Source organism: Babylonia areolata, chromosome 25 (assembly GCF_041734735.1).
Source record: "Babylonia areolata isolate BAREFJ2019XMU chromosome 25, ASM4173473v1, whole genome shotgun sequence".
Classification (NCBI taxonomy): Eukaryota; Metazoa; Mollusca; class Gastropoda; order Neogastropoda; family Buccinidae; genus Babylonia; species Babylonia areolata.
Window position 1 is genome coordinate 38,717,096 of NC_134900.1, and position 21,449 is coordinate 38,738,544.

The following is a 21,449-nucleotide window of genomic DNA, read 5'->3' on the forward strand; positions in this document are numbered from 1 at the left end:
TATGCACTTGTATGTATCCTAATTATCTGTGTTTGTGCGTGATTTTCGATTTGTGTTTGTACATTGTTATGTACTATCCCCCCCAATATTCCTTGTGACCCCGGTACACTTGGTAATAAAGACATATTCTATTCTATTCTATTCTATTCTGTTCTATTCTATTCCATTCTAAAAATGCAGCTTTTCTATATAAAAAAGGCATATTCTTAAAATTAAAAAAAAATGGTACTGAGAATGTTTATTGGTTATTTCAGTTGCAGACTTACAACCAGTCTCTAAAAGCTCAGAAATATAAATTCTGTTTGATGCGATTAAACTTAACAATGGACATTACTTCATTTCCCTACACTATGTCCCAGTTTTTATAACTGCAATGCAGCATGTCCCTCAAATGAGCATCAGAACCTGAAAGGGCGCTGTAAAAAGAAACAGCTGAAAAAGTGTGATCCAGTGGTGAAGACAGCCTGCAGATTGCCTTACACCCTTGTCCCTCTGGATGTTCCTTGCCTGTGTGAGTGGGCGTGGCATTTTGTGCTGCATGTAATGGCTGTGTTCTTCCCTTGGCATGGAGTGTTTTGCTTTGGGTGTGTCATGTGTTGCCACTTCGTCGTTTACAGTGGTGTGGAAGGATGGGTGAATGAACATAACATAACTACAATTCCCTGAGTTGTTAACTTTGACAAATTAACATATCTATAACTCCTTTTCTTTTAGACATTCGGGGGGGAGTCCTGCTCTGGAAAAGAGTCAAAGAAACTACCTGTGCCTGAAATGACCACCACAAAGTGTTATTCTGCTGGAAATGTTATGTTTCTAGATCAAATATGATCAAGTTTACATGTGAATATGCATCCCATAAATATCTAGACAGTTTGTTTCTTTTGATTTTACAGGGTCAACCCTGTGTGTGTGTGTGTGTGTGTGCGCGCGCGCATGTGTGTGTGTCTGCATGCACATGTGTATGTACATGTGCATGAGTATGAGCAAAAGAATGCAGGTGTGTATAATGAGTCAAGATGTATATGTGTACATTCATATCATCAATCCCATCTTCATTTTCTTTTTTTAAGTTAAAGCATCTTACATTCACGCATGTGGGAGAGAGAGGGGCATGTATGTGTGTGTGTGTGTGTCTGTGAGTGTGTGTGTGTGTGTGTGCTTCCTTACTTGATATTTAGAAATACATACATATTTGTTACATACAAACACACACACACATATTATAATAAGAAAGTGTAAAAATATCTTGTCACCCTTACACCCCCCACCCACCCCCAAACCCTCACACACCCCCTCCCCCACACCCCCACACCCCCACCTCACCCCACACCCCCACCTCACCCCACACGCGCACACATACTTCTACAACACTGAAGTGAAGCTGTGTCAACCTCACTCACAGCACTGTAAGACTCTTATGCTTTTGTTTTTCCTGTTGGATTGAGTGAAGCTTGTTGTCTTCTGCTTAAATGTCAGAACTGTGTCCAATATCAAGCCTGTTACATCTTACTCTGCTTAAATGTCAGAACTGTGTCCAATATCAAGCCTGTTACATCTTACTCTGCTTAAATGTCAGAACTGTGTCCAATATCAAGCCTGTTACATCTTAGTCTGCTTAAATGTCAGAACTGTGTCCAGTATCAAGCCTGTTACATCTTACTCTGCTTAAATGTCAGAACTGTGTCCCAATATCAAGCCTGTTACATCTTACTCTGCTTAAATGTCAGAACTGTGTCCAATATCAAGCCTGTTACATCTTACTCTGCTTAAATGTCAGAACTGTGTCCAATATCAAGCCTGTTACATCTTACTCTGCTTAAATGTCAGAACTGTGTCCAGTATCAAGCCTGTTACATCTTACTCTGCTTAAATGTCAGAACTGTGTCCAGTATCAAGCCTGTTACATCTTACTCTGCTTAAATGTCAGAACTGTGTCCAGTATCAAGCCTGTTACATCTTACTCTGCTTAAATGTCAGAACTGTGTCCAATATCAAGCCTGTTACATCTTACTCTGCTTAAATGTCAGAACTGTGTCCAATATCAAGCCTGTTACATCTTACTCTGCTTAAATGTCAGAACTGTGTCCAATATCAAGCCTGTTACATCTTAGTCTGCTTAAATGTCAGAACTGTGTCCAGTATCAAGCCTGTTACATCTTACTCTGCTTAAATGTCAGAACTGTGTCCAATATCAAGCCTGTTACATCTTAGTCTGCTTAAATGTCAGAACTGTGTCCAGTATCAAGCCTGTTACATCTTACTCTGCTTAAATGTCAGAACTGTGTCCAGTATCAAGCCTGTTACATCTTAGTCTGCTTAAATGTCAGAACTGTGTCCAGTATCAAGCCTGTTACATCTTACTCTGCTTAAATGTCAGAACTGTGTCCAATATCAAGCCTGTTACATCTTACTCTGCTTAAATGTCAGAACTGTGTCCAGTATCAAGCCTGTTACATCTTACTCTGCTTAAATGTCAGAACTGTGTCCAGTATCAAGCCTGTTACATCTTACTCTGCTTAAATGTCAGAACTGTGTCCAGTAACAAGCCTGTTACATCTTACTCTGCTTAAATGTCAGAACTGTGTCCAATATCAAGCCTGTTACATCTTAGTCTGCTTAAATGTCAGAACTGTGTCCAATATCAAGCCTGTTACATCTTACTCTGCTTAAATGTCAGAACTGTGTCCAATATCAAGCCTGTTACATGTTAGTCTGCTTAAATGTCAGAACTGTGTCCAGTATCAAGCCTGTTACATGTTAGTCTGCTGCATTTTTTGGTTTTGATTTTTTTAAGTTGTTAGTTTTGTTGTTTTTTCTTCTTCACATTTGCTCCTTTATCTCTTGACAAGTAGTGTGAGCACTGCTGGGTGTGTCGCTGCTGACATTTCATTGACTGCATGCATCTGTGTTCTCTGTACCTGTTTGTTGGTGTTGTTGTGTTGTTGGTTTTGATTATATTTTATTTAGATTTGTGATGAGTCAAAAGCCATCATGGGACATAACTCCTTATGCATGCATTACAGGTAACGAAAAAAATTGCTTCAAACACTATGGTAGAAGAACTTTTAATGTATACATCTGGCTGCATGTGTTGTACACACACACACACACACATATACAAGACCTTGAGCATAGTAAATAGGATTGATTGATAAGGACATAGTATACTGATGATCTGACTAAATGAAAATAATGAGTTAAGGATTGTTTAGAAATGTCTTTTATTCAAGGCTGGGAACTCTCAGCTCTCTATGTCTCTGTCTCTCTGTCTCTGACTCTGTATCTCTCTCTGTGTCTCTGTCTCTCTGTGTCTCTGTCTCTCTGACTTTGTATCTCTCTCTCTGTGTCTCTTTCTGTCTCTCAGTCACTCGTTCATGTGCAAGGTGCTTCACCACTGTGACGTAAAGCATATCTGGACCCCCTCCCCTTGAACGGAAGTGACAAAGAAGACAGCTGAAGCCAGTTGTCAGGAAGACTGTCCAGAAACCCCTGACCCAAAAGCTGAACGTACAGCTGTGATGACCCCGGGGACACACACACACACACACACACACACACACACACAACACACACACACACACAACACAACACAGAGTTTCCCTCCTTCCCCACCCCAACACACATTTTGATATGGATACTTATATAGCGCTTATCCTCGGTTGGAAACCAAGCTCTTAATGCTTTACAAACACAGGGTCATTAGCACAGCAGGCTGCCTACCTGGGTAGAATAGACTAACAGCTGCCATTGGGTGCTCATCAGTCATTTCCTGTGTCATTCAGTCAGATTTCAGGCACGTTCACGTACACACTCAGACATGTAACATTTTACGTGTATGATCGTTTTGTCCGTTTACCCCACCATGTAAGCAGCCATACTCCGCTTTGGGGGGTGTCCATGCTGAGTATGTTCTTGTTTCCATAACCCACCGAACGCAAACATGGATTACAGGATCTTTTAACATGTGTATTTCATCTTGTGCTTGCGTATGCACACAACGAGGGTTCAGGCACTAGCAGGTCTGCACATATGTTGACCTGGGAGATTGGAAAAATCTCCGCCCTTTATCCATCAGGTGCCGTTATCGAGATTTGAACTTGGGACCCTCAGATTGAAAGTCCAACACTTTAACCACTCGGCCTTTCCGCATACAAGCATACATACATACATAACATGCATGGACGTCACTGTTTGTCTTGTAGACCTTGTTAAGGTTTGATACATTACATCTCGATTCTCTTTCTGCATGCTCCTATAACACACACACACACAGGCAGGCTTGCAAAAACATGCACTTGCATGCACACACGCAAAAACACGCATACTCGCACACACACGCAAGCTCACTCACACACACCCCCGACCCCACACACCTGTATGGTGTGTGGACCCCCCACACCCCCACCCCCCTTGCCCCCGTCCCCTCCCCCTCTCCATCCCTCCTACGTACCCCCTGTGTGACTCACTGAAGGTACTGTTTCAGGCTGGTCCCAGAGTCTGCCCGCTGGCTGCTGAGGAAGGGGCACGTGCAGCAGGCCGAGGCCATCATCCGCAATGCCGCCAGGGTCAACAAGGTGGAGTTACCCCCCCTGATGTTCCACAAGGAGACGGAGGAGTGCGAGGAGACCAAGGGGGAGTCTGTGCTGGGCCTGCGTCACCACCCCCGCCTCATGGTCAAGTACCTGTTCGTCGTCTACAACTGGTGAGGGACCCCTCCTCACCTGGCTGCAGGTCTCAGTTTCAGGAAGGTGTCAGAAATGTCCACACTGATTCAAACTAGTGGAGCGTTGGCCTGGAGGTAATGTGTCCGCCTTGGAAACGAGAAGATCTGAGTGCAGTGCTTTCAAATCCCATAGTCACCAGTATTTTCTCCCTCTCTACTAGACCTTGAGTGGTGGTCTGGGCGCTAGTCATTCGGATGAGACGATAAACCGAGGTCCTGTGTGCAGCATGCACTTAACGCACATAAAAGAACCCACGGCAACAAAAGGGTTGTTCCTGGCAAAATTCTGAAGAAAAATCTACTTCAATAGGAAAAACAAATAAAACTGCACGCAGGAAAAAACACAAAAAAACGGGTGGCGCTATAGTATAGCAACGCGCTCTCCCTGGGGAGATCAGCCCGAATTTCACACAGAGTAATCTGCTGTGATAAAAAAGAAATACAAATACAAATACTAGTGGAGTGTTGGCCTAGAGGTAATGCGTCCGCCTTGGAAGCGAGAGGATCTGAGCGCAGTGCTTTCGAATCCCATAGTCACCAGTATTTTCTCCCTCTCTACTAGACCTTGAGTGGTGGTCTGGACGCTAGTCATTCAGATGAAACAATAAACCGAGGTCCAGTGTACAGCATGCACATAGTGCACGTTAAAGAAGCCATGGCAACAAGAGGGTTATCCCTGGCAAAATTCTGTAGAAAAATTCACTTCGATGGGAAAACAGATAAGAAATTGCAAGCAGAAAAAAATCCCCCAAAAATGGGTGGCGTTCTCAGTGTAACGACGTGCTGTCCCTGAGGAGAGCAGCCCAAATATATATACAAAAATATCTGCTGTGACAAAAAAGAGTAATACACTACAATACACTATACTACAATACAATACAATACAATGCAATACAGTACAATGCAATGCAGTGCAATACAATACAATACAATACAATACATGCTACACCAAATTTGCGGTTAAAAGAAACAATTATATATACCAAATTTGACAGGAAAAAAGGCAGATGTCTAATCTTCGCACAAAGCCGATACGCTGATGAAGCCTCAGTGCCTGGTACTCACAGAGCAGAGTGTCTGGACTGCTGTCAGAATGTTGTCAGTGCCTGGTACTCACAGAGCAGTGTGTCTGGACTGCTGTCAGAATGTTGTCAGTGCCTGGTACTCACAGAGCAGTGTGTCTGGACTGCTGTCAGAATGTTGTCAGTGCCTGGTACTCACAGAGCAGTGTGTCTGGACTGCTGTCAGAATGTTGTCAGTGCCTGGTACTCACAGAGCAGAGTGTCTGGACTGCTGTCAGAATGTTGTCAGTGCCTGGTACTCACAGAGCAGTGTGTCTGGACTGCTGTCAGAATGTTGTCAGTGCCTGGTACTCACAGAGCAGTGTGTCTGGACTGCTGTCAGAATGTTGTCAGTGCCTGGTACTCACAGAGCAGTGTGTCTGGACTGCTGTCAGAATGTTGTCAGTGCCTGGTACTCACAGAGCAGTGTGTCTGGACTGCTGTCAGAATGTTGTCAGTGCCTGGTACTCACAGAGCAGTGTGTCTGGACTGCTGTCAGAATGTTGTCAGTGCCTGGTACTCACAGAGCAGAGTGTCTGGACTGCTGTCAGAATGTTGTCAGTGCCTGGTACTCACAGAGCAGTGTGTCTGGACTGCTGTCAGAATGTTGTCAGTGCCTGGTACTCACAGAGCAGAGTGTCTGGACTGCTGTCAGAATGTTGTCAGTGCCTGGTACTCACAGAGCAGAGTGTCTGGACTGCTGTCAGAATGTTGTCAGTGCCTGGTACTCACAGAGCAGTGTGTCTGGACTGCTGTCAGAATGTTGTCAGTGCCTGGTACTCACAGAGCAGAGTGTCTGGACTGCTGTCAGAATGTTGTCAGTGCCTGGTACTCACAGAGCAGTGTGTCTGGACTGCTGTCAGAATGTTGTCAGTGCCTGGTACTCACAGAGCAGAGTGTCTGGACTGCTGTCAGAATGTTGTCAGTGCCTGGTACTCACAGAGCAGTGTGTCTGGACTGCTGTCAGAATGTTGTCAGTGCCTGGTACTCACAGAGCAGAGTGTCTGGACTGCTGTCAGAATGTTGTGCCTGGTACTCACAGAGCAGTGTGTCTGGACTGCTGTCAGAATGTTGTCAGTGCCTGGTACTCGCAGAGCAGAGTGTCTGGACTGCTGTCAGAATGTTGTCAGTGCCTGGTACTCACAGAGCAGTGTGTCTGGACTGCTGTCAGAATGTTGTCAGTGCCTGGTACTCACAGAGCAGTGTGTCTGGACTGCTGTCAGAATGTTGTCAGTGCCTGGTACTCACAGAGCAGTGTGTCTGGACTGCTGTCAGAATGTTGTCAGTGCCTGGTACTCACAGAGCAGTGTGTCTGGACTGCTGTCAGAATGTTGTCAGTGCCTGGTACTCACAGAGCAGAGTGTCTGGACTGCTGTCAGAATGTTGTGCCTGGTACTCACAGAGCAGAGTGTCTGGACTGCTGTCAGAATGTTGTCAGTGCCTGGTACTCACAGAGCAGTGTGTCTGGACTGCTGTCAGAATGTTGTCAGTGCCTGGTACTCACAGAGCAGTGTGTCTGGACTGCTGTCAGAATGTTGTCAGTGCCTGGTACTCACAGAGCAGTGTGTCTGGACTGCTGTCAGAATGTTGTCAGTGCCTGGTACTCACAGAGCAGTGTGTCTGGACTGCTGTCAGAATGTTGTCAGTGCCTGGTACTCACAGAGCAGAGTGTCTGGACTGCTGTCAGAATGTTGTCAGTGCCTGGTACTCACAGAGCAGTGTGTCTGGACTGCTGTCAGAATGTTGTCAATGGGAACCACAGGCACCCAACATTAACATATTGGTGGTGTGTGTCTGTTGTGATGTTTTACATTTATTTGCTTATTTATCATCATTGTTGTCTTTTTTTATTTATTTGTTATTATCATTATTTTTTTTTATTATTATTATATTGTAATCATTATTTATTTATTTATTTGTTTGTTTATTTATGTACGCTTATAGTTGACTTCATCACGTTTTTGCACCTTATACATATTATTAGTAGTGGTAGTAGTTATTTTTTTTTATGCATTTATCTATTATTTATTCACCCTTTTTTCTTTTTTTTCTCAAAACCTAAGCGCATTGGGTTATGCTGCTGGTCAGGCATCTGCTTGGCAGATGTGGTGTAACGTATATAGATTTGTCCGAACGCAGTGACGCCTCCTTGAGCTACTGAAACTGAAACTGAAACTGTTGTGATGTGGAATTGAAAGACAGAAAAGAAATTAATTGTGAACAATAAACCTAATTGAAAGTATTGAAACATATCAAGGGGAAATGTAGTGTACATATTCCTTCATTCTTGCGCTCAGTTAATGTTGTGCAATAATAGGCTGTGGTGTGAGGATTGCCTGCAGCCATACAGAAAACATCTTTTCCATGTAATGAGGTGTTGCAACACGTTGTATTGTTGTTCTGTTTTCTTCCATGTCTGTTCCCTCCATTTTTCCATCAGGTGTTTGGAAAACAGTTTGATGTTTAACCCTTTCACCACCAAGTTCCTGGGTGAAAAACACTCCCCAGCGCCAAATATTTTAGAAACGATGCGCTCAGTCACAGGGTTCGGTTCTTCACATGGAGTGATGGCCTAGAGGTAACGCGTCCGCCTAGGAAGCAAGAGAATCTGAGCGCGCTGGTTCGAATCACGGCTCAGCCGCCGATATTTTCTCCCCCTCCACTAGACCTGGAGTGGTGGTCTGGATGCTAGTCATTCGGATGAGACGATAAACCGAGGTCCCGTGTGCAGCATGCACTTAGCACATGTAAAAGAACCCACGGCAACAAGTGTTGTTCCTGGCAAAATTCTGTAGAAAAATCCACTTCGATAGCAAAAACAAATAAAACTGCAGGCAGGAAGAAATACAAAAAATGGGTGGCGCTGTAGTGTAGCGACGTGCTCTCCCAGGGGAGAGCAGCCCGAATTTCACACAGAGAAATCTGTTGTGATAAAAAGAAATACAAATACAAATACAAATTTATTAAACAACACAATGGACGTGTTCACTTCAAACTCAATCAGGGAGCAAAAGTTAGTGATTGTTGTGTTGGCAGAAAACTGGCTGCAGCTGTGGAGCTTTGTTACAGTGTGAAAAATGGTCTGGTCAACATGACCCCTCCATGTCAGCAAAAGTCACCAATGGTGGTGCAACAGTCTAGTCAACTAAAGCCACTTATGGCAGTGAAAGAGTTAAAGTGGGACCAGTCTGACCGGTTTGTGAGCAGCTGATTTTTAGGACTGATCCATCTTGCAGGTTTGTGAGCAGCCTGACGTTCTACGGACTCAACATGAACATCGGCACCCTGAGCGGCAGTGTTTACCTGAACTTCCTACTGTCGGGGGTGGTGGAGTTGGTCTCCTACGTCCTGTGCATCGCACTGCTGGACCGCGTGGGCCGCCGGCCCCTCAACGCAGGCCTCATGCTGCTGGCCGGGGTCACGTGTTCAGCCACCTGTCATCCCTGTGCTCTACGCCCCGCCTTGTGAGTTGGCAGCCTGGAGGGAAGATGGGGGTTGGGAGGGAGGTGATGGTTGTCAGCTTCTTCTGGGTTAACGTCTCTTCTCTTGTGATGAGTGACATAAGATGAGGGTTGTGGATAATGGTAGTGGTTGGTGGTGATGAGTGTGTGTGTGTGTGTGTGTGTGTGTGTGTGTGTGTGTGTACACCGCACCTTGCGAGTTAGCAGCTGGGAGGGGAGAAGGGGTTTCAGGGGAGGGGAGATGTTGGCTCCTTCTCCTGGTTTAACGTCTCTTCTCTACTAGTGATGAGTAAGATAGGACGAGGTTAGTGGGTAATGGTAGTGGGTGCTGATGGTGATTGTGTGTGTGTGTGTGTGTGTGTGTGTGGCACATACATGTCACAGGGAGTGGGTTGGGAATGATAGGGAGAAGATGGAGCGTCACACAGAGTGGGTGTACAGTGATGGGAACACGGGGGGTGGGTGTGCAGTGACGGGGGGTGGGTGTGGAGTGATGGGAACACGGGGGGTGGGTGTGCAGTGACGGGGGGTGGGTGTGGAGTGATGGGAACACGGGGGGTGGGTGTGCAGTGACGGGGGGTGGGTGTGGAGTGATGGGAACACGGGGGGTGGGTGTGCAGTGACGGGGGGTGGGTGTGGAGTGATGGGAACACGGGGGGTGGGTGTGCAGTGATGGGAACACGGGGGGTGGGTGTGCAGTGATGGGAACACGGGGGGTGGGTGTGCAGTGACGGGGGGTGGGTGTGCAGTGACGGGAACACGGGGGGTGGGTGTGCAGTGATGGGAACACGGGGGGTGGGTGTGCAGTGACGGGGGGTGGGTGTACAGTGATGGGAACACGGGGGGTGGCTGTGCAGTGACGGGAACACGGGGGGTGGGTGTGCAGTGATGGGAACACGGGGGGTGGGTGTGCAGTGACGGGGGGTGGGTGTACAGTGATGGGAACACGGGGGGTGGGTGTGCAGTGATGGGAACACGGGGGGTGGGTGTGCAGTGACGGGGGGTGGGTGTGGAGTGATGGGGAGTGGGTGTGCAGTGACGGGGGATGGGTGTGTAGTGACGGGGAGTGGGTGTGGAGTGACGGGGAGTGACGGGGAGTGGGTGTGCAGTGACGGGGAGTGACGGGGAGTGGGTGTGCAGTGACGGGGAGTGACGGGGAGTGGGTGTGCAGTGACGGGGAGTGGGTGTGGAGTGATGGGAAGTGGGTGTGCAGTGACGGGGGGTGGGTGTGGAGTGATGGGGAGTGGGTGTGCAGTGACGGGGAGTGGGTGTGCAGTGACGGGGAGTGGGTGTGCAGTGACGGGGAGTGGGTGTGGAGTGACAGGGAGTGACGGGGAGTGGGTGTGCAGTGATGGGGGGGAGTGGGTGTGGAGTGATGGGGAGTGGGTGTGCAGTGACGGGGAGTGGGTGTGGAGTGATGGGGAGTGGGTGTGGAGTGACAGGGAGTGGGTGTGCAGTGACGGGGAGTGATGGGGAGTGGGTGTGGAGTGACGGGGGGTGGGTGTGCAGTGACGGGGGGTGGGTGTGCAGTGATGGGGAGTGACGGGGAGTGGGTGTGGAGTGACAGGGGGTGGGTGTGCAGTGACGGGGAGTGGGTGTGCAGTGATGGGGAGTGACGGGGAGTGGGTGTGGAGTGACAGGGAGTGGGTGTGCAGTGACGGGGAGTGGGTGTGCAGTGATGGGGAGTGGGTGTGGAGTGATGGGGAGTGGGTGTGGAGTGACGGGGAGTGGGTGTAGAGTGATGGGGAGTGGGTGTGCAGTGACGGGGAGTGGGTGTGGAGTGATGGGAGTGATGGGGAGTGGGTGTGCAGTGACGGGGAGTGGGTGTGCAGTGACGGGGAGTGATGGGGAGTGGGTGTGCAGTGATGGGGAGTGGGTGTGCAGTGACAGGGAGTGGGTGTGCAGTGACAGGGAGTGACGGGGAGTGGGTGTGGAGTGACGGGGAGTGGGTGTGCAGTGATGGGGAGTGGGTGTGCAGTGATGGGGAGTGGGTGTGCAGTGACGGGGAGTGACGGGGAGTGGTTGTGCAGTGACGGGGAGTGGGTGTGCAGTGACGTTCAGTGACGGGGAGTGGGTGTGCAGTGACGGGGAGTGGGTGTGCAGTGATGGGGAGTGACGGGGAGTGGGTGTGCAGTGACGGGGAGTGGGTGTGCAGTGACGGGGAGTGGGTGTGCAGTGATGGGGAGTGACGGGGAGTGGGTGTGCAGTGACGGGGAGTGGGTGTGCAGTGACGGGGAGTGGGTGTGCAGTGACGGGGAGTGGGTGTGCAGTGACGGGGAGTGACGGGGAGTGGGTGTGCAGTGACGTGCAGTGACGGGGAGTGGGTGTGCAGTGACGGGGAGTGGGTGTGCAGTGACGGGGAGTGGGTGTGCAGTGACGGGGAGTGGGTGTGGAGTGATGGGGAGTGGGTGTGCAGTGACGGGGAGTGGGTGTGCAGTGACGGGGAGTGGGTGTGCAGTGACGGGGAGTGGGTGTGCAGTGACGGGGAGTGGAATATGACATGACGAGCAGTGTACATGCCATGCCGGAGGGTGCGGAGGTGAGCTGTGTACTGTGTGTGTGGTCAGCCCTACAGTAGAATGTTGAATGATGGGGAGTGGATGTGGAACATGACAGGGGGTGAACGTGACATGACAAGCAGTGTAACTGCCGTGACACGGCAGGGGTGCAGTGGAGATGAGCTGCATGCTGTGTGTGCTGTCAGCTCATGCAGTGAGTGACATTGATGGGGAGTGGATGTGGAGCATGACGGGGAGTGGATGTGGAGCATGACGGGGAGTGGAACGCAGCATGACGGGGAGTGGAACGCAGCATGACAAAAAGTGTTAATGCTGTGCCAAGGGGAGTGGTGTTGACCTGCGTGCTGTGTATGTCATCAGCTCTGCAGTGGGTGACGGTGACGATGGCCATGCTGGGCAAACTGGGGGTGGCGGGGGCCTTCGCCATCATCTGGGTGTACTCCTCTGAGCTCTTCCCAACCGTCATCAGGAACTCCGGCATGGGCTTCTGCTCTGTCTGTGCTGGCATCGGCGCCATCCTCGCTCCATACATTGCCGGATTGGTCAGTGTGTGTGTGTGTATTGAGGGGATGGGGAGGTGGGTGGGAGGGTCGGGTTGGGGGGGGGGGGGGGGGGGGTCTGAGTATGTGTGAGTGTCAGTGTTAGTGTGTGTGGTGTCATTCAGTTGGAGATTTTTTATAATATTGTATCTGTACATGAAGCTTTATATTTGCTCTGGAGTACCTGTTCAATGAAAAATGCGAAAATGTGTCTCATGTCCACACTTTACATAATATTGCAAATGTATTCATCGATAAACATATAAAAACTGTTGATATATTTATAATAACATCAGCCAAGGTGTAAGATGTAAATGTAAGATGGGAATACTTCCTCCGAACATATCTGTTTTCCGAAAACTACTGAACAGTCGCTTCAAAATTTAGTCATACAATGTGAAATTAAACAACCATGTGTCCAAATTCAGTATATAGTGGAAGACCATAAATCAGTGCTTTTTGACATAGAATAGACACAACAGTTTTCTTGTTGACTCACTTGTGTAAACAAAGGGAGTCTATGTTTTATAATGTGAAGCAGTGCTATTCACATATATCAAGGTGGGTTTTTTGTATTGATACCAAATTTGCTTTTTGTACAATGCCAAAATTTTGTTACTTCTGTGGGGGTTTTTTGGGTTTTTTTCTGTCCTTGAGGTTGGGTTATTGTTTAGTTTTTTTCTGTCCTTGAGGTTGGGTTATTGTTTAGTTTTTTTTCTGTCCTTGAGGTTGGGTTATTGTTTAGTTTTTTTCTGTCCTTGAGGTTGGGTTATTGTTTAGTTTTTTTCTGTCCTTGAGGTTGGGTTATTGTTTAGTTGTTTTTTTCTGTCCTTCAGGTTGGGTTATTGTTTAGTTTTTTTCTGTCCTTCAGGTTGGGTTATTGTTTAGTTTTTTTCTGTCCTTGAGGTTGGGTTATTGTTTAGTTTTTTTCTGTCCTTCAGGTTGGGTTATTGTTTAGTTTTTTTCTGTCCTTCAGGTTGGGTTATTGTTCAGTTTTTTTCTGTCCTTGAGGTTGGGTTATTGTTTAGTTTTTTTCTGTCCTTGAGGTTGGGTTATTGTTTAGTTTTTTTCTGTCCTTCAGGTTGGGTTATTGTTCAGTTTTTTTCTGTCCTTGAGGTTGGGTTATTGTTTAGTTTTTTTCTGTCCTTGAGGTTGGGTTATTGTTTAGTTTTTTTCTGTCCTTGAGGTTGGGTTCTTGTTTAGTTTTTTTCTGTCCTTGAGGTTGGGTTATTGTTTAGTTTTTTTCTGTCCTTGAGGTTGGGTTATTGTTTAGTTTTTTTCTGTCCTTGAGGTTGGGTTATTGTTTAGGTTTTTTTTCTGTTGTTATTGTTGTTCTTATTTCTGTCTGTCTTTTTTTTTCTTTTTCTATTTTGACTGCATTTTTTGTTTATTTTTGAATGAATTTATGATAATAATAATAATAATAATAATAATAAATACTCCCTTAAAGGGAGCTCAAAGCGCTTTACAAGAAACATTGAACACCCATACACACGTATCAACTTACCCCAGAAACTTTTTTTTTTAAATGATGACAACAAAATGGTGTGCAGACGCAGGCGAGTGGTGGGAAGACAGCCCTGATGGTGCCCATGGTGATGTTTGGCCTGGCTTCCATTGTCGCCGGGCTGCTGCTGCTGTTGCTGCCCGAGACCTTGAACAAGCATCTCCCTGAAACCATTGAGGAAGCCCTGGTGCTCTTTGGGTAAGTCACGTGATCGCTCAGGGAAGGGGCGGGTTTCCTCAGGTAGGTCAAGGTCAGATCATGGGTCAGGGCAGAGATGGGTCTTCTCTGGTTAGAGTGCTCCATTCTCACACAGGAGTCTGGGATGTTGGGTCTCCTGTGGCAGGCCAGGGTCAGTTGGTAGGTCAGGGGGTTGGGTCTCCTGTGGTAGGTCATAGGAGTCAGGTCTCCTGTGGCAGGTCAAGGTCAGTTGGTAGGTCAGGAGGTCGGGTCTCTTATGGTAGGTCATAGGGGTCATGTCTCCTGTGGCAGGTCAAGGTCAGTTGGTAGGTCAGAGGGTCAGGTCTCCTGTGGTAGGTTAAGGTCAGTCGGTAGGTCAGGGAGGTCAGGTCTCTTGTGGTAGGTCAAGGTCACTTGGTAAGACAGGAGGGAGATATCTGATTATAGCGCTGAATTCTCACACAAGGGTCCTGAGTTTGATCCACGGTTGTGGTGAGCCGGGAGGGAAGACTCTGGAGGGGAGTTGGGAGGGTGGACATTTTTTTCTGGTCTCCCTCATCACCAGATGTGGAGACTTGCCTAAACCCTATGTCTCTGTGTTTTGTGTCACTTGTGCAGAATCGAGAAGCCAGAGGACAAGGAAAGCAAGCTGGAGGACGGGGAAGGGGGGCAGAACGGACATGCAGTGCCTTTGGTGCAGGTGGATGGAGAGCAGGACCAGGGGGACCACCCACACTTGTGAGGAGTGTCTGGGTCACGTTGGGGGTGTGGGGAGGGGGGTTCACCTGCTTCCTCACAGCTCTGTGGATGCTCTTGCAACTGTGGCAAAATGACAACAACTTAGGCTTTTCTTTCTGACAACTTTTTTTTTTTTTTTTAACCCTTTCGCTGCCAGGAAAATCAGATTTAAATGAAATCTATTTGCCAGGGGTTTTTTTCACAAAAAACGGGTATAAAATTTCAAAAAATTCTGGTGCTCTTTGTTATTGGAGAAAGACCCATAAAAGTATATATTTTCTGAAAGGTAAATGAATAAAGAATACAAAACACATGATGTCTTCCCATTTTATGTATTTTTAATGACATGCTGTTGTTTTGAAATCAGTGTTTTGTTTTTTGTCACATTTTCAACTTGTTCATTACAAACATTAGTCAGGTAATTTACACTAAAATGTCATATTTTCTGGACAAATGGATATCTACACACACAAAATCATACGAGAACAACAACATTTTTTTTTTTTTTTTTAAAGATAGATACACAATGCATTGTGACTTCTCCAAGTGATAATATGGATGTGAGGCCACGCCCCCTCAGTCTCCACCCCCCCCTCCTCTTCACCCCTCTCACACGGTCACTTTATCCAGTTCTCATCAGACTGCGTTGGCTGAGTGCTCACACTGTCCTGCTAAAAATTCAGTCACTTCTGTTGTCATCTACTACACCAGAACAGCCGGCATCACTCACTGATAGTCGTATCTTGGCCACTCACTTGATTGCTCCCTTTATTTTCTATCAAATCGTCCTATAAATGTTAACCACTGTCTTCTCCTTCGAAATTACGCTTCAATTCTTTCTGAGCATCAGCTAAAGAAATCAATAAAGGATGTAGATGGTGTTTCTAGTTATGAATAATAGAATCTAGAAAGATTCCCCGAGCTAAATTTACCAGTATTTTTGTCAATGAACTGAATGCAAACAAGGGAAAAGTCAGAATATTTTGATGACGAGTTATCTCGTCATTGTGGCAGCAAAGCATACATGCTTTCGATGACGAGTTATCTCGTCATATAGGCAGCCTAGGGGTTAAAGAAGCAGTTTCAGTTTCAGTTCAGACTTGTGTATAACCAAAAGGTTGCAAGTGCATAAACAGAAGAAATACTTGAATGTCTGTCAATACCAAAGTGGGCTTCGGAATGAAATGACATTCAGGGAAAGTATTCATGGCTATGTGTAAGTCATACTGATTGAAAATAATCTATGTATTAAAAAAATTTCAAGAGAATGGATAACACACTCATTACAGATGATGCTGGAAGCACAAATCCTTTCCAAAGTTCACTTGGCAAAAACAAGCCCATACCTTTAGTGTTGGAACATCCAGCAATAGTTTGTTTCTTTTGTCCTGTGGTTTTACAACTTACTTGACATGTGTGCACATGTCATGATGGTAGCAAAACATAGGGGTGTACAGACGTTTCACTTTCAGCTTCTCAAGGAAGTGTCGCTGCCTTCAGACAAATCCTTATGCACTACACTACATCTGCCAGGTAGATGCCTGACCAGCAGCATACATAACCCAACGTGAGAGACGTACAAGAGACGTACAGAGAAATACTCCTGCTGAATGTTCGATAGAATCCATGCGTGGATTCAGTGTGTGCTTCAGCACAGACACAAACTTCTAACAGCGTCAGGTTGCTGTCGCTGAGTAACAGTTTAAAAATAAGATTGTGAGAGGGGTAGTTTTTTTGTTTATTTATTGTTTTTTGTCTTTTTAGATCAGTAAGAATCACATTGTACTGCAATGAAGGCTTTGCATCACTCAATGATCGTATGGTACGGACAGAATGATTGTACTGTTATGGATGGAACCTTAGGATATTAAGTAGTAACCCATATAATCTCAGGTTGGGCATTTCCTGTTCAGGTCGTTTTGAAATATGGTCTTGTCTGGTCCACTCCTTTCTATAAAGCTGTTAGCTTGTATGGCAAAGTGTGTGTGTTGGGTGCCTGAGGGTGTGTGCCAAAGTGTGTGTTTTGGTGTCTTAGTGTGTATGGCAAAGTGTGTGTTTTGGGTGCCTCAGTGTGTGTGGCAAAGTGTGTGTTTTGGGTGCCTGAGTGTGTGTGCCAAAGTGTGTGTTTTGGTGTCCTTAGTGTGTGTGGCAAAGTGTGTGTTTTGGGTGCCTCAGTGTGTGTGCCAAAGTGTGTGTTTTGGGTGCCTCAGTGTGTGTAGCAAAGTGTGTGTTTTGGGTGCCTCAGTGTGTGTGGCAAAGTGTGTGTTTTGGGTGCCTGAGTGTGTGTGCCAAAGTGTGTGTTTTGGGTGCCTCAGTGTGTGTGGCAAAGTGTGTGTTTTGGGTGCCTCAGTGTGTGTAGCAAAGTGTGTGTTTTGGGTGCCTCAGTGTGTGTGGCAAAGTGTGTGTTTTGGGTGCCTCAGTGTGTGTAGCAAAGTGTGTGTTTTGGGTGCCTGAGTGTGTGTAGCAGTGTGTGTTTTGGGTGCCTGAGTGTGTGTAGCAAAGTGTGTGTTTTGGGTGCCTGAGTGTGTGTAGCAGTGTGTGTTTTGGGTGCCTGAGTGTGTGTGGCAAAGTGTGTGTTTTGGGTGCCTGAGTGTGTGTAGCAAAGTGTGTGTTTTGGGTGCCTCAGTGTGTGTGGCAAAGTGTGTGTTTTTGGGTGCCTCCGTGTGTATGGCAAAGTGTGTGTTTTGGGTGCCTCAGTGTGTGTAGCAAAGTGTGTGTTTTGGGTGCCTCAGTGTGTGTGGCAAAGTGTGTGTTTTTGGGTGCCTCCGTGTGTATGGCAAAGTGTGTGTTTTGGGTGCCTCAGTGTGTGTAGCAGTGTGTGTTTTGGGTGCCTGAGTGTGTGTGTGCCAAAGTGTGTGTTTTGGTGTCTTAGTGTGTATGGCAAAGTGTGTGTTTTGGGTGCCTGAGTGTGTGTGTGCCAAAGTGTGTGTTTTGGGGTGACTGAGTGTGTATGGCAAAGTGTGTGTTTTGGGTGCCTCAGTGTGTGTGTGCCAAAGTGTGTGTTTTGGTGTCTTAGTGTGTATGGCAAAGTGTGTGTTTTGGGTGCCTGAGGGTGTGTGGCAAAGTGTGTGTTTTGGGTGCCTGAGTATGTGTGTGCCAAAGTGTGTGTTTTGGGTGCCTGAGTGTGTGTGGCAAAGTGTGTGTTTTGGGTGCCTCAGTGTGTGTGCCAAAGTGTGTGTTTTGGTGTCTTAGTGTGTATGGCAAAGTGTGTTTTGGGTGCCTGAGGGTGTGTGTGGCAAAGTGTGTGTTTTGGGTGCCTGAGTGTGTTCCAAAGTGTGTGTTTTGGGTGCCTCAGTGTGTGTGGCAAAGTGTGTGTTTTGGGTGCCTGAGTGTGTGTGGCAAAGTGTGTGTTTTGGGTGCCTGAGTGTGTGTGCCAAAGTGTGTGTTTTGATGTCTTAGTTTCAGTGGCAAAGTGTGTGTTTTGATGTCTTAGTTTCTGTGGCAAAGTGTGTGTTTTGGTGCTTCAGTGTGTGTGGCAAAGTGTGTGTTTTGATGTCTTAGTTTCAGTGGCAAAGTGTGTGTTTTGATGTCTTAGTTTCAGTGGCAAAGTGTGTGTTTTGGTGCTTCAGTGTGTGTGGCAAAGTGTGTGTTTTGGTGCCTCAGTGTGTGTGGCAAAGTGTGTGTTTTGGTGCTTCAGTGTGTGTGGCAAAGTGTGTGTTTTGATGTCTTAGTTTCAGTGGCAAAGTGTGTGTTTTGATGTCTTAGTTTCAGTGGCAAAGTGTGTTTTGGTGCCTCAGTGTGTGTGGCAAAGTGTGTGTTTTGATGTCTTAGTTTCAGTGGCAAAGTGTGTGTTTTGGTGCCTCAGTGTGTGTGGCAAAGTGTGTGTTTTGGTGCTTCAGTGTGTGTGGCAAAGTGTGTGTTTTGGTGCCTCAGTGTGTGTGGCAAAGTGTGTGTTTTGGTGCCTCAGTGTGTGTGGCAAAGTGTGTGTTTTGGTGCTTCAGTGTGTGTGGCAAAGTGTGTGTTTTGGTGCCTCAGTGTGTGTGGCAAAGTGTGTGTTTTGGTGCCTCAGTGTGTGTGGCAAAGTGTGTTTGTTTCCCTGGGGACTGCCGTTGCTTGGACTGAGACAGACGAACCTGGGTGTGGCAATATGGGGGACCCAGAAGGAGTGGCATGGGAGTAATTCCACTGAAACAGTGCAGTTGATGAGGCAGCAAAAAAAAAGAAAAAGAAAAACGAGAAAAAAGTGTGTGTTTTGGGTGCCTGGAGAAAGGACTGGTGACTGTATATGGTTGTGTGGTAACGTACTCTGGCACAAGGACCCGTTAAACATGTTTGTGGGCAAATGTTAATTGCAGTGACATGCAGGACGGACAAAGTTAAGGATTGTGAAAGAGTGCAGAGCTGCCTCAGTGAGATGTGTGGTTTCTGGCAGTCTGGACATGCTCACAGGACTGTATTCCTGTATGAGCTGGCCTGGTTTCATTGCTCGTAAATAAGTATTTTTGTCAAATTTTACCGTAGAAATCTGTTTAATTTCTTTGTGTAGTTCATTTACCCAAGAAACAATATTCATCTCCTGTTTTTCGATATTGTAGGCATTCTCTTAAGACATCTGCTTTTTTGTTGTTGTTTTTCTCTTTTTTTTTTCTTTTTTTTTTTAAATCTTAACAGGTATGTGAACTTTGCACATTGATTATATGTTATTATGATTAAGACATTCTTCAAGTGAATAAGGTTTAGTTTCAGTAATAATATTGTAAAGTTGTAATTGTGCTTGGTCTTGCAGGTGTTTTTTTCTTCCAAAATAAAACATATTCATATTGTTTATTCGTGGTGATATGATTAAGATTTTTGATATTAAAGGTGGACTGATTATCCCAAACATGTCCTGGGGCAAGCTGTTGTGCTGTCATTCTAACAAAATCAACCCGTTCCATGGAGGTTGTTTATTGCCACTGTATTCATGCCGTTAAACAAATGAGATTTTTTTCATGACTGTATTACTTGAAACCTGAACTGTATTAGTTGGCTTAACACTTCTAAACTGAAGTGAAATAATATTTGCATTTTTCAACCAGTACTGGTTAATTGTGTTTGTTTGTTTGTTTGTTTTATGTGTATGAACTACCGGTATTTGCTCAGATGAACTTTTTCATGTGAAAATTTGTTTGTGAGTGCATGTTTCTCCAAATTTAAAGTAAGCATTGTCTTGTTACAAGCACAGAACTATACTTCTGCCCCACAAATTGGAGTAATAAAATGATAATGATAATTATTATTATTATTATTATTATTACGACAGCAGTAATAAACAGTGCATTTTTGAATGGTAGGAAGGGGATAGGACTTGAAGTAATGGGTAAATAGATGTTTTCAGGCCTGACCTGAAAGACTCTAGGGATTGACTGTGTCGGAGAGAGTATGGTAGAGAGTTCCAGAAGTTAGCTGCTGTGAAAGAAAAAGCTGGTTGGCCACGCTGTTTGCATGTGAAAGTAGGAAGCTGAGGACGGAAGGGTTCTGGACAGAATGTAAGCATGGAAAGTTCAGATAGTTTGGAGGAGCAGAGTCTGTGATAGCTTTAAAGCAGAGACAGAAGCACTTTTAATTGTAGGTGGAGTATCAAATGGTTTGGAATTACATGTGTACATACATTTTTATGCTTAACAGTTATTTTAAGAATGGGGGATGCTGTATTCCCACATTTTTTTTTTTTTTTTCAGGTTTTCTACAGCCTTATGATTTTTCTTCTTTTTTTCTTTTTTTTCTTTTTTTTAAAGAAATAGTATAATGAGACATTTGTACCATTTGATTGTTGCTTATGTTCCACATGATAAAATGTTTGAGTTCCTGGTTCTGTCTTTGAAAGTATGACTTTTTTTTTTTTCTTCTTTTTTTTTTTTATTGTCTTGGCTGATGTTATTCATATTTGGGAGACATGTCACTGATTGACAGGTTTTCTTGTTTGTTTGTTTTTTGGTGTGTGGGGAGAGGTTTTTGTTGTTTTTCGACATCTTTTTGAAAACGTGTGCCTTAAATGTTTTCTAAATGTGGATTGTCTTCTGTTCTGTTGCTTTAATTCTGTTTTGTTAGATTTCAGTTGGAGTGAATCATACCATATATTCATAATTATTGTTGAATGCTTGATTAAAATCAACAAACAGCATCTGAGAGGTGTTATGTTTATGTGAGTGTATGTGTGCACATCCACGTGTGTGTGTGTGTGTGTGTGTGTGTGCAAATACAAATAAAAAATACAAAAAAGCTTTATTCAGTTTCTTCAGACCATTTGACCCATACGAAACAAAAAAGATACCAAGATTAAAAGGACAATAATTATGGAGTTGAGACCTAACAGTAGAAAAAAATGTACTAAATATTGACAGGCATTGTATAGAACGGGTAAAGGGAATGAACTGTTCAAGGTTGCATTCTGAATAATTGTGTTTGCTTTGAAGTACAAAATTGTGTGTGTGTGTGTGTGTGTGTGCGCGCGCGCGCGCACTGAATGGTCAAAAAGATTGATAAAATATGGCCTGAATATCTCACTGCTGTGTTTATTATTCTCCACACACATAACATGTGCACACATGCATGCACCAACATGCGCAATAAATATTCAGTTCATCATCAGTAAGTAAATCACACCCATATGCATGATTACAGATGAAAAATTGATGCCTTCAAAACAAAATATACCAGGAATATTGCATGCCTATGTGGACAAGAGAGCAACAAATGTGCATGTTCTTTCTTGCATCGAGAGTGAATTCATTCCTCGATCTCT

General features: G+C 45.5%; 1 protein-coding gene across 4 annotated transcripts in view; it reads left to right on the forward strand.

The window, feature by feature from the left end:
* The window catches only part of LOC143299955 (organic cation transporter protein-like), a 66,957-nt gene extending 46,129 nt beyond the window's left edge, over positions 1 to 20,828 (forward strand). For 3 of the 4 annotated variants that reach the window (XR_013057585.1, XR_013057586.1, XR_013057587.1), the window contains exons 8-11: positions 4,484 to 4,702; positions 9,021 to 9,248; positions 12,125 to 12,306; positions 13,857 to 13,997. Coding sequence is in view for 1 of the 4 variants with exons in the window: in XM_076613501.1 (XP_076469616.1) it covers positions 4,484 to 4,702; positions 9,021 to 9,229; positions 9,373 to 9,390; positions 12,125 to 12,306; positions 13,857 to 14,008; positions 14,606 to 14,729 (904 nt within the window). In the remaining 3 variants the exon portion in view is untranslated. Of the gene's footprint in view, positions 1 to 4,483; positions 4,703 to 9,020; positions 9,249 to 9,372; positions 9,391 to 12,124; positions 12,307 to 13,856; positions 14,009 to 14,605 lie in introns of those variants that run through there. The other variant, XM_076613501.1, reaches the window with a different exon arrangement.
* The last annotated feature ends 621 nt before the right edge of the window (positions 20,829 to 21,449 follow it).